The 13,465-nt window shown below is 38.7% G+C and overlaps 1 protein-coding gene across 1 annotated transcript in view; it reads right to left on the bottom strand.

Moving 5' to 3' along the window:
• Positions 1-352: 352 nt before the first annotated feature.
• The window catches only part of NOX3 (NADPH oxidase 3), a 38,816-nt gene continuing 25,703 nt past the window's right edge, over positions 353-13,465 (bottom strand). Inside the window, exons 11-13 of the mRNA XM_085057398.1 lie at positions 6,240-6,386; positions 3,071-3,195; positions 353-838 (exon numbers count right to left, since the gene is read on the bottom strand). Coding sequence (XP_084913524.1) covers positions 712-838; positions 3,071-3,195; positions 6,240-6,386 — 399 coding nt within the window. The 3' untranslated portion in view covers positions 353-711. The remainder of the gene's footprint in view (positions 839-3,070; positions 3,196-6,239; positions 6,387-13,465) is intronic.

The following is a 13,465-nucleotide window of genomic DNA, read 5'->3' as shown; positions in this document are numbered from 1 at the left end:
AGATGCCAGGAGTGCCTTCCCACCTCAATCACTGCATCAAGAACCTTTTTTCCATAGTTTCAGTTACATGTCTCAGGAGATCCATTAAATGAGTGCAAAAATTTCTGGAGTTTCTTTAGCATATTAAATCTAAGTACATATTAGTCGATGGCATACACAGCCACCATTCTCGCAGAAATAGCAGGTTTAAATGGTGCATAGTTTGTAGGGCAAAAGGAATTTGTTCCTTTGGAATTTTACAGTATGTATAGAAATAGTATTGCTATGGCACAAAAGATAATGTGGATATGGATATGTGTGCAGTGGGAATGTAAAATCAGAACACCAGGAAGGAAAATACTTTCAATGGGCATGATTTAAACAGCAGGAATATATTGCCAGTGATCATACACAACAGCAAAATACAACTCTAAATGTCCATTTTATTCATGCCCTTTTCTTCAAAGGTTCACTTCAATTATGGTTTGTGGGTATTTTCACACAGGTGTAGAGGGATTCAGAGCTTCATTAAGTAAGCAACGAAAAGGCTAAGGAAGAGTCCAAATCTTTAGTTGGTATAGGATGGCATTTTTCTACTGAAGTAAATACACCTCTTTCAATTTGAAACTCTTAATATCTGGCCTGAATGCTGCAGAATGAGTAGAGGACAGGAGAAGGTGAGAAAAAACCACACAATTTGGTAATATCTATTATATAGTTAAGAAGTACAGCCTAGAAACTTTCTTTGTTATAGTGAAACTGAACTCCTCTTGGATCAACTGACGAATATGAGTTGCATGTCTTTTGCAGGATTTTAGAGAGAGACTTAGGTCCACAGAAGAATACGCCAATACTGTTGCTGTAATCAAAATAACAACAAGAAATGTGAGAGTAGCAGCGTAAATGGATACATTGTGCCTTTTGGCTGCTTCCAGCTTTGCATCTTTTCAAATGATCTTTTGAGAAATATATCTGAAAACTCTTGTGTTACTGCATATTTTGTGTTATGTACTGTATAACTTGTGTTGTTATATTAGAATATAATAATTTTAATACTTTCATGTTTATTATGTCTTATTACATTATTTATTAGGATTGCTATATTAGAGGTCACAAATTATTTTAAATGGTAGCTCTTTGGTTTTGATCTTCATAGCTCTTTCGATCAGAGGCAAACACAATTCTTGGGCTGAAAATTTTAAGTGCTTTTTCTCCAGCTGAGTTAATACACAAAAATAATACACAAAAATACACAAAATGCTCAGTTACTTCTGAGTTTCCTTCTCCTCTCCACCCCCCCTCACCAATGTCTAACACTTTTCTGCCTACAGACAATTTTTAAATGGCTGATTCAATAACAACATTTGTAAATAAGTACTTCTTATAAAATAAGAACATGACAAATGTGACAAACAACTGTGTTCATATGTGCACAAGAATTACAGGGAGCTGGTAACCTGGTTGCCTGCTGGAAACTGCCTAAAGGGTTTGCCTCCAAGTACACTACACATACTGTTTTAAAACATATGTGCAGGCACAGATTCACACGTGTTGGGCTGCTGGGGAAAGCTCAATCTGCATAAATGCAGTGCAAGTGACAAGTGATAGCATGAGTTTAAAGAAGTTTACTCATGTAAAGAAGGGGCTGTGGATATGATTTTGGTGCCCAAGCCATAGATAATCCCCATAAGTCGTGCCCATATTGCTCTGGTGGTCAATTGCACCAGGTTTAACCTGGAGTGGTATATTCTATATTCCTGCTAATCTGCTAAAAGACAGTTGCAGCCAAGGGGAACTCTGTCAATCTAGGTTCAGGACCCTGAAATTTAGTCAGTTCCTAAAAGCTAATTGTTTTATCACAAAGTAGAAACTCTTTAGTTTTACTCTTAAATCTTTTATAACTCAGAGCAAGAAAAAACAGGGTTTTTTTTCCCATAAGGAATCCTTATTTCATGCAAGGTTTTCTTTCAAAGTTTCAATATTGACCAGAAACTTGGGCATCTAGGTTCAGGGAAAAAATGGAGATTTTTCTGTCAGTTTACGACTGGCTTTCTACAGAACTAGCTCAAGACTCAGTATAGAAAGCTAATGCCCATCTCCCCTTTCAGCAACAGAAAAACATTTTTTATCTCACCTGTACTTAACAAAAGTAACTAACAAAAAGTAATGTTTCAACTATAACTTTAAAAGCTCTGTTTAGGTAGTAGAATCCTTACGAAAGGTCTTTCAAAAGTCATATTTTCTATTCTTGGCCTTTTTATGGTTTTAATCTTTCATATTTCCTGATTGTATTTATTTTGACCTCCATCAAGCGAATTCTCTATTACTGTTATTTTTGCAATTTTATGGTATTCTTGTAGCTTACTGTATTCTCTTTGATCTCTTCCCTTTCAGCTTTTTCTTGGGTCTTTTTCATCTTTTAAAAAAAGTTTTCTCCTTTTTCTTTTCGTATCTCTGTCTCCCAAGTGCCTGCCTTTATTTTGCATTAGCAGGTAAATGTTTGGAAATCACAAAGTCACAAAGATTCTGGAATTTTCTACTGCTGAACACAAAATATTTCAAATTCTTGCTTCAAAGGCTTTCAGGAACAAAGAAGCTTTTCTCAGACCACTAGCAAATCCACCAAGTTCAAATGAACTGTCTTTGCCAGCAGAGATGAACTAATAACAGAACAGCATAGTCTTGCAAGAGCAGCCAAATATGTTAAGGGAACAAACATATCCTTGACATCATAAGAAAAAAATCACAGTTTATCTCTTTAATAACCATCTTCAAGGGAAATTAATGCTACTTTGTCCTTTGTGCAGAACAGTAATTGGATTGTGTGTTTCAATTATATCTGGACAAAGGCCAGGATATTGAAATACTTCTAAATATTAGATTTTCTTGTCCAAAAATTAGATTTTATTGGCATTCTCTTTCCGAGATTTCTTCATTAAAAGCTTCATTAAGCATAAATCTTCTTTCCACGCAGCAAAAAAAGAAGAAATTATTTTAAAAGGGTCATTTAGAAAGGTTTGCTCTCCCCTCCTCCCACTGTTTATGCTGAGAGAAGAGTTACCTAACAAGGTTAGAAACCAGTCTGCCTTACCTAGGATGGTTTTCAACTAGTTGCTTGAACTCATTGTCCCAGTTTGGCCTTCCATAACAGGTTTTCTGTCTCAAACCAGTAATTACGTCCATCTTGTCATCACAATGTAGGGCTATGTGAGTAGCCTAAAGGCAAATTTACGAGATAATAATTTTAGAGTCAACAACATATATTCTAAGTAAGAGGCAAAAGCAATAATGCAGCTTTGCTGTGAAAGATGGAATGAGGGAAAGGAAACTGTGTAATTATCAAATGGGAGGGGAGAGGGAGGGGGAGAGGGAGAGGGAGAGGGAGAGGGAGAGGGAGAGGGAGAGGGAGAGGGAGAGGGAGAGGGAAAGGGAGAGGGAGAGTATTATTCAGGAGTTGACAATATTACTAAAATTGTAAAAAAGCACTTCCAAAGATACCCAAGACCCAAATCTAGAGCATTCTGTTTCTGATGGAAAAGACATATCAGGGGTAAAAGCAGGGTTCCAGCAGAGGACCACAAAGATGATGAGGGGTATGGAGCAGCTGGAACAGCTGCCCAGGGAGGATGGGGAGTCTCCCTCTCTGGAGACACTCAAGACGTACCAAGACAAGTCCCTGTGTCACCTGCTCTAAGTGAACCTGCCTTGGCAGGGGGTTGGACTGGATGATCTCCCAAGGTCCCTTCCAGCCCTAAAAATTCAGTGATTCTATAAAAAACCCTGATTGTTTTGACTCTTCTCCTCAGGTGGAGGCAGGTACAGAAAGTGGATCATCTCAGGTGAAGCACTGAACCAAGTGAGGGGCACAGTTCCCAAGCGCCAGGAAAAAAAATCCTGATTTTCATGGGCATTTACTGTCCTTCAGCTCCTATACTACACCCATTACCATGCTATCTGAGTACTTCCCAGGTACTTAAAAACAAAAACCACTGTCACTCCTAATTGTACTTCTATTGTGGAGGAGTAATATGCTTGTTTCCAGCACAGACTATCATCATTGCTGTCACTATCAAGAAATTACCAGAGGAAAGCTAAGTTTAAAAACGGGCTTTGCATTTAGTCCAGGCCCTAGTATGAACTGAGCATCATTATCATCTTTTGCAGAAGTGGTTGCTGAAATTTAGATCCATTTCCTGGGAATACTATATATTTCTTCTTCTAATGAGTCTTCCATGTTCCTTACCAACACAATTATTCTCGTCAAGCAAAGTTGTCACAAGAGGTCGTGTTTCTAAAAGCTTCTTCTTGTTAGTTTGAGCCACTGTCATGAAGGACTTGGAATAGTCTAAGAAAGAACTTGAAAGTGTTTGGTGAGAGTGGGAGGTAGAAAACTGCAGAATTTTTCAATTGTTTGCAGCAAAATTTTTCCATTGAGAAGATGGGCTGTTCTCATTAAGTGGAAGTTTCCCAGGATTTTTGGTGCTAGTCTTTGCAGTAGCTCACAGTGTTAAAATTGCCTAGGAGTCTCAGGGGCATTGCAGGGAGCAAGAGGCTGAAACACAAGTTTTTTTCCAAGCAGAGGCAGAAGACCATGTGCCTGATTTTCTTGACCATCTGTTGCCAACATGGAATCTGCAAAGATCTCAAAGCACTGAACAAACATGTCTGAGGAGTAGACACATGTCAGTGAAGCAGGGTGTACTAGAAGGTGTAAAGTGCCCATCCTCCTTGGGTTCAGCTTCGCTTGACTGCTGGTCATGTCTGTGGTGAGACAGGGGAGAGAATGCAGTGAATGTTGTTTTGTTTTTTGCCAGGGGAGAAGTAAAATATCATTCAAATATTTCTGGTGGTGAAGCTCAAATTTTGAGGTGGGATGAAGAGGAATTTACTAAATATAATAAGTTCTGTAAGATGAGGGAGTTTTGTGGGTATCTGAAGAAGGTGAGGTTGTTACTGAGCACAGTGCCCAGGGCTTGGTCAGAGTAGGAGAAACAGCCACTGAGGAGAATTCCTCTGACAGAAATGGAGATAGCTGATGGAGTTGAAGAGAAGAAGGGTTCTGAAGGAGGCCCTTCAGAAATGTGCAGGTCACACAAGTCAAGAGACACAGACACCCCAGCAAGAACAGTTGTCACTCTGCCTGACTTCTGGCCTGATGTTTGCCCAAGAGGGAAGTGAGGTGATAGTTGAAAGATGAGGGCAACTTGTGTTTTGTTAGGTTCCCCAATAGCTTCTTTAACAGCAGGTTTTAGACAATACCCTGTGATATTGCAAATGCAGAGCAGTAGTTTCTATAACTACCATATACTTCACAATGGGAGTAGATTTTTCTGAATACAGCTTTATGCACATACCTCATTACTTGACAGAAACTCTGAGGAAAGCAGAAAGAAACAATGGGGGTTTTGTACCAGCAGAGGTAAAAAAGGAAAAGCTCTATGAAATCTGTATTTTTTTCATCTCTGCTAGACAGTCCTTCATTCAACAGAGACAGCAGGAAATAAAACAGTAGAGCAAAGGCTTTCCTGTGAGAGTTTTTCTGGCAGGTGCCTAACTAATCACTGCATGGTCTGAGTGATCCATTAAAAAGGAAAGAGAGAGAGACAGAGAGAGACAGAGAGAAAATCAACATATTTGTGTTTAGGTGAAGACTAAAGAAGCTGGATAATATTGACCCAGTCTAAGAATTAAGTGCCTGAGGTTGTACAATCCAATGAAATTATGAGATAGCAAATTTAAAGTCACTCAGAAAAAATGTCTTTTCAAACAACATGAATTAGACCACAGAGTTGGTTGCCAAAATGTTCTAAGTGCAGCAGTTTTCAAAAGTGCACTGGATATATATAGATATGTGAACAACAGAAGTTATAGTAAATAATAAGAGTAAACAAAACCAACACTTTTTAGACAGCTGTCCATGTTTCAGTACAAAAATGCCAGAATCTAATGAAAGACTGTTCCAAAGATGTGGACAAAATGTTCCTTGACAAGCTTCTGAAAGCTCTATTCACTTGTCTGTGAGACACCTGGTAACCATCTTTGCCCAAGACAAAATGTAGGACTGGAAGAATCACTGGCTTGATTTCGCTATTCTTGTTGTCCTAAATGTGAGATGCAAAGAGACGTCTTAGTGTCTTCATATTTACAGTTCTTTGTCTCTCTGCTTCATCCATCATTTATTCAGCTGTTCCTGTTCCATATGTTACCATACTGGAAAAGTAAGGTACATTAACTCAGACTTGTAACAGTTTCATTATTACCTGACTTTCATCCCAGCTAGTAAGAAATATGTGATAGCTTAGAAAATCATTTTTCCATTTTTCAGCCATTTTTGTTTCCAAATGGAACAGAAGATCAGCAAACCACTCAAAGGCTGATGGGTCTCTACAAATCCAGTAAAAATAAACCTGTCAAATAAAATAAAGAGATTTAACAAGAAGCAAACTTTCAATAAAGCTTCCTAATTACTGGCTGAACTTATTAACCATACAGTATGTGACTCTTCTCCACTCTAAATTTATTGTAAACATAATTACACATAATTTTGATGATTTAAAATTTTTATTTTCTTCTTAAACAATGAGTGAATATATTAATGTGCTAGTAAAAATAGGCTATGGACAAACTTCCCATATATCTCTGCCAGTGTATCTCAGCTTTCGCTTGTAATACCTAGCCCTTCATTTCTTTGCAAATAGCTTGATAATTATTTGAAATTTTGGATTTATTTAATTTCATTTTCATTCAGCATAGAAGCAAGGAATTCCTTGTTTCTCAAGACCTTATGCCATAGTTTAACAGTTGATGTTGCCAAAACATAGTTATATTCTTCAAGTCATATACCCTGTATAAAATAGGTGAGAGAATGTCCCTGGGGTTTTTTTGTTTGTTTGTTTGGGGTTTTGTTGTTTGGTTTTTTTTAAATGTATTTCATGTTTAAATTGGAACTTCTAGTTCCTAGAGAAACATGAGACTATAATTTTACAATTGTCGAAAGGGTGAAATGAGCCACTCTCCCATGACTGGTTTTCTATTGGTTGAAACCCTCCTCTCTGCCAAAAATTGACGCAGTTTCTCTCATCCAGATTTCACTAGTTTCACTTTTCATCTCGTTTTGTTTGTTTTCTATTGATTGGAGAGCCTGATATCAAAGTTTTGTTCCACAGGTAGAAATTAGAGTCTGGGATCACGTATTCCTGTAATTGTGTCTATGGCAAACCAAACGTTCCTGGGATCTGTCACTGAGAGGCATCCTTTAATCATTCCTGTGGCTTGTTTTTCCTACTCTACTGCAGTAAATCACAAATATAGCAGAGTTTTACTTTCTTTTTTTTTAAAGAAAGAAGCTAATTTATTAATATCTTGGCACAAAGTAATGCTTGCATAGGAAAAAAATCTTTCAAACTAGGTGGTTAGTCATTGTCCATATGATGAGAGTTTCTATTTCAAGAGTCCTTCCTCTGGTATCTTCAGCTGCAGCAGTGGGTATCCACAAGAACCTTTTTCTGCTCAGTTTTTATGGCCAGCTGGCCAGGGATCATTGTGACCACTCCAGCATGTGCATGATCTATTGTGATCTATCTTCTTAACTGCACATAAACCATCTTGTTACTAATTAGCTATTTCTAGAAAGCTGTCCTAAATGACCACTTCTGCAGGAACGGTTTCTGATGACCATTTGCAAATGTCTTGTCTGTGTACAAGTTAATAAACTTTGCAGCAGAAATTGCCTCAGGATTGACGAGATTCTCTGGTCAGGATATCAATGCACTGAGACTCAGGCCTTCCTAGGCTCATCAGGAATTACCTTAGGGAGTCTTCAGCACAGTCATGATTTCCCAATTGGAAATCTCCTCTAGCAATGCTCTGCTGTGTAGAGGACTGGGACCAGTGGGATGGGACCAGTCCAGCGGGATGCCCTGGTTTTAGCTCAGTGCCTTGTATGAAGCCAATCCAGATGTGGAGGTGACTCAGGTGTGAGTTCCTGTACTACGCAGAGGATGAATGTCTGAAGTTCCCAGGTTGTCTGCCCAGGCACTACCCTGATGAGAGTCTGAAGCAAAATTACAAGACAAGTCTGATTGCAATTCTTACTACTCAAATTCTGCAGCTCTTGCCCCACCCTTCATCATTTTTTTCACGAGGTGGTGCCAAACCTCGAATGGGCCTCTGCAGGCTGTGTATTTTCATACATTATCCAAAGAAGTAATTCACAAACGTGGAGGAAGTCTAAAAATACACCATCTCAGATGTAAAAGGAATGGCATGAAGGACAATGTATAATCTTATAAAAACTGGATGATTGGAACTTATTTATTATTATTTATTGTGACTGTGATTTTTATTTTGTTGCAAAATCCCTTATCTTCCTCCAACCCATCTCCTTTTCTGCTCACCAGCCCCTCTGTCTTTTATTGTACTGCAATATCAAAGGTGGTCTGGAAGGTATGTCCCCAAGGCAATCATTGTGGTGATTTCAATGTTTAGGAAATTGTAGCTCTTTTCCACAGGATCAATGAGATAAAAATGCACACTGGACACTTCTGAAGTGAAAAACCAGAGAAAGAAACCAGAAAGCTATAAAGAGATATCCCGAAGATTTAATATACTAGGTGGTCAGACTTCTGGTAAGGTGGTGGGACAAAAATGTGGTAATACCATGTTTCAGTGGAGATTTGGTGAAAGACATTAACAGTAATTTGAGATGTTTCCTAGATCTGAGTGTACTGTAAGGGACCATCTGTGGTTTATGTAAGAAATATAAATGATGTATGATCCCAGAAACAGAGATAAGGCATTCAGGGTTAAGTAGGGTATTTTTACAGCCCAGGAATAAGACTGTCTGTGGAATTTTAGTACCAACCATCTTGTCTGTTTGCTTTTTCCGCTTCTGTTTCAATATTTTGCCTTAAATATGACCTTATTGCCTTATGGAGGGGGGGTTGCTGCTGATTTATGCTGGCATAGGTTATGAGGAAAAAGCAAGCCCACTGACTTTACAGAATTTCATATTTGTGGCCAGCAACAGCATTATTTTAAATTACCAAAACTAGGCAAGATTCATAGCCTTAACCTTTACGTAACTTTTTTGTGTATGAGTCCTAAAGTCCCCACTTTTTCTACATCCTCAGCACCTCAAAAATCAGCCCACTAAGTGCTGTCAGTCTGTATCACACCATAGCTGTTGATTTGTAGTGAGAACTTTCTTCCCCCAGACTCTACTTGATCATCTTATTTCTCAAGTTTTTTCAGCAGTTCATTTTGTGGAAATGTATATTTAGTATGTGTGTGGAGAGGAGATATGTATTTCCAAATGAATAAAGAATTGTTCATTGGGTAGCAACTGGGAGCATGTGGGCAGGACTGGGAGATAAGCACATTCAGGGAAGGAGGAAGAAAAACTAGCCAATGAGTTGAGACAATATGATCTTCGAATTGGGGAGCTGGTTTCCAGAACATCAGCCTATGGATCTTGAAGGAGTGCTTTTAGCTGTTTGCAGGCCTGGCTGTCACAGTAACAGCCAGTCCAAGTGCTTGGGTCAAGCTGTCTCTGGCACAGTCCTCTCAGGAAAGAATGCAGCTTTCTGAAGCTGCAGAAATTCCTGAAGCTCCTCCTGTGGTACCCCTTGCATTGCCTCTGATTTTCACATTAGAGGTGGCGAGCATTTGGTGATGAAGAAAGACTGTCATTACAAGAAGTATTTTTGGCTGTGATTATAATCTTAGAAAGAAAAGAGATAGTGAAGAAGGATGGCGTATGGGTAAATGGAATTAGTTTCCCTTAGATCAGAGAGGACTTCTAGTCTAATATGTTGAAATAAATGGTGTTTACAAAGAAGTCTTTCTTTCTTTACACTGACTGCCCATAGCATAGTACAACATATTACATGTATAATTAAAATACAATAAATGCACAAAAAATTAATCCTTATTAAAACAGTAGAATAAAGTAGCACCAGTGCATCTCTATAATTGAAAATTATTCTAAATCCTCTTTTTTTTTCTTGTAAGCCTCATACAATTATCTGACTGCAATTATTTAGGACCCTTAAAAATCTGGTTTAGATTTATCTTCCATTACTCTCCACCCACCCTACTGCCATCAATTGCATTCATCAGCTTGATGGCTTGCCCAAGTAAACTGTCTTAAATTTTCCAAGTGCTCTTTTTGCAAATTGAGTTAGATGCAGTATTGCTATTAATCAGATCTGTAATGCAGGGGTTTGAGTAGTCGCTTATTTCTGTAATGCTCTGCTCCCTTGCAATTCATCCATATTTATCCTTCAATTTGCAAAATCCTGAATTTTGTACAATAGCAAGAGCAAGAGCAAGAGCTGTGTTACCTCCTTCCTGTAAGGTGAAAGAACATTCTTTGTAAATCAGCTTCCATCATGAGGAAAGTCATTAATAATTATCTGTTGATGAGCATCCATCTGTTTCACCCTGCTCCCTGAAGGCAGAGTTGGAACTGCAGCTCCAGGCAAAGCCAGCTTTTCACTAAAGGGGTGTCTGAGGAGGACACTCCTCATCCCTGACTCTTGCTGCTCCTTCTTAGGCCTGACTATCCCTGCTAAAACCTCTTGCACCTGCAGCTGGGCACCTCCCACCAAGCATCCAGTCCTTCCTGCTCTTGGGTGTGCTACATTACCTGTGGGCTGGAGCATACAAAAAAAGAAAATCAGAGCTCTCCCTCTGTGTAATTAATTGATCAAGGCAGCCACTCCAGGTCAGGCATAGCAGTGCCTGCAGCCTGGGTCATGCAGGAGATGGGGATTTGGCAGCCTGCAGGAGGCACTGATTTACAGTTAGGGTGGCAGAAAATGGCCTTTCCTATAAGTGCATAATGAGGTTCAAATTCGTATTCCTAAATTTGAGGCAAGAAGCTTAACCTGATCTCAAATAAGATAAAAACCAGAAGATTTGACAGAAGAAAGAGACCAGGTTTTTAGGTCAAGACAAGATTTTAGTGCAGAAGGCTGTGGGCTGGGGCAGAGATTTACCTCAGGCAGGGAAGTCGGTCTCAAAGCAAAAGGAAGAGGCTGATTTTGTTTTCCTCTCAGTATGTAGCTAAACTTACTGCCACAACATGCTATGGTTGTCTGAGGTCTACATGGATTCAAAAAACAATTAGACTACGTTATGGAAGAAAAAGCTACAATGGGATGATAAAGACAGAGCTACAGCTCTTGTATCAAGGCATTACTGAGCTACAAGTAGCTCAACAGTGAGAAAGTGTTCCCTAAAAACTAATCACCATATGATTTTTGTGGTCTGTATATTTTTCTCTAGGTGTTCCTGAAGAGCCACCATTGGAGACAGGATACTGGGCTAGAAGGACCTTCAGTGGTACTCAGTAGGACCTTTCATGCATCTTTTGTAGGGAAGAGAAAGTGGATGTTTGCTAACACTAGAATCTGATGGATCAGTAAAATTTTATCAATTTCAGTAGCAATTGATCTGAAAAATGAGACCACTAATGTGAAAAAAAAAAGCATATTATGGATAACTAAAGCCCATAGAAACTTTCTGGCCATGACTAGTAGTACATGCAAAAGAATTATGGGGAAATGAGGGCTCTAAGGCTATTTAATTGGGAAGAATCAATTAGATAAATGTGTACTCCTTTTGATTTGCTAGGTTTTTTAAATTATACAGCTGCAGACATTATGGAAACTATGAGTATTTATATCTGAGCCATATGTGGGCAACACTAAGAAATATTAGTTCAATAAGCATAATGATAGCTGTACTCAAATCAAAGCGAAGTTGTTAAAAAAAAGGAAAACCTCTTATTTATTTCCTTAATAGACATTTCTATGGTACTCATCATGGCAGAAAGAGAGTGCTGAATACTTTGAGGAAGACTAAATTATTTGTAATTATACCACAAGTGGAAGCTTTTAACCAATGGAAAAAAAATGTGGAGCTACCCTGATATTAATCGCTCTCACTGAGATGACTGCTAAATTTTTTAAGTAATGCTGTGAACTTCCCCACGACCTTTCATCCACACTTTCAAAATATTTTACAAGCGCTGATGAAATTTAGCCTCATAACACCTGTGAAAATAAACACCACCATTCCCACTGCACCAATAAGGAAGCCAAGATATAAAGAAAAGACAAGCAGAAATCATGATAATTTTGTACTTCACAGGAATTCAGAAAAACTAAACTGTATAGCAGAAAACCATGGCGGAATGCACGATGCATTTATCTTTGCAGGCACACTTACCCGAGATTCTCCCTAAGCTATGAATGAGCACCCTCAGGTATACTATTGATGCATAGTTAAATTCTGTTCTTTTCCCCTTAAGATAGCAGCAATGACAATAACAACACCTTTGCTTGTATACATGTAGAATACACATAATGTGCATATATAAAGTGTATATGCATATGCACAGCTCTTCTTCCAGTGAAAAAGATCATTCTGGTACAATCATAGTGTTTGCAAATACACTTATTTTCGAATATAGCATGTATTTCCATTTTTATTTCCCTCCCTTCTCAGTGCTTTTTCTGCCTCAAAGATCCCCCCTGGCAATTTGAACCTGTCCTCAACTCCTCAGTTGCTAAAATCCCAGACGCTTTTTCAGTGGCAGCTTGTCATTAAGATGCCAGTCTTAACACTCTTTCATTTAAAGAGATCAGCCCCTTGGTCCTGCAATCAGCTCCATATGTATTGACCCTTTCAGAGATCTGTCCACTCCAATGCAATTTCAATGTTTGTCCTTAAATATGAAATGTTGAACAGTTCCTGATTCAGCTTTTACACTGGAAAATGGGCTAAAAGAAGCTGCAAGGTCCAGAAGCTACAACTTGCCATGATGGATATGGAAGAGAATGTTTAATGGTGACTTTTTTTCTCCATTACCTTCTTACCCTCACCCCGCTTCACCTATTTTCTCTCCTTCACCTATCCTCCCCCAGTGCTCCCTCACATGCCATTAGCAGAAGGCATATAACAGGTTAGAAAATCAAGAGTATGTTAATTTAATTGGTGCCACCTTTGCCTTATAGACCCAAATATATTTTTTCAACAAAATAATTACAGTGGTTTGAGGGAGTAATATGCATGTTGCTATATGCATCTCATCTGGAGCTTAAATGCCTTTTTTATTCCTTCTGTGCTGGTTAATATCCTGACTTTGCAATGTGAGAAAAGCAGCAAATGACTGCTAATGCAGCATTCTGGACCAGGACATGCTGCCAAAAGACCCTCATGAAACTTGCAGCTGGACAAAGAGTAAGTGCTGCTCTTCACTTCTGATTGAGATGACCTTGCAGGATTTACTTTTGGTAAGAAAGAGGGTAAGTTCCTCTTGCAGTTCTCTAATTAGCTGTATAGCTATGAAAGACATTCCACAGTTATCTCCAGTTGCTATTGAAAATCTGATTCTTCAACTTTTACAAATAACACTGCAGCTACAGCTACCTTCTTTCTCGGGGAATGACAGTGAATTCAGGAGACTTTACCCCACAAC

Source organism: Lichenostomus cassidix, chromosome 3, assembly GCF_008360975.1.
Source record: "Lichenostomus cassidix isolate B80296 chromosome 3, HeHo_3.0, whole genome shotgun sequence".
NCBI lineage: Eukaryota > Metazoa > Chordata > Aves > Passeriformes > Meliphagidae > Lichenostomus > Lichenostomus cassidix.
Note: the sequence above shows the minus strand (reverse complement) of the source record. Positions and strands in the feature narration are given on the sequence as shown.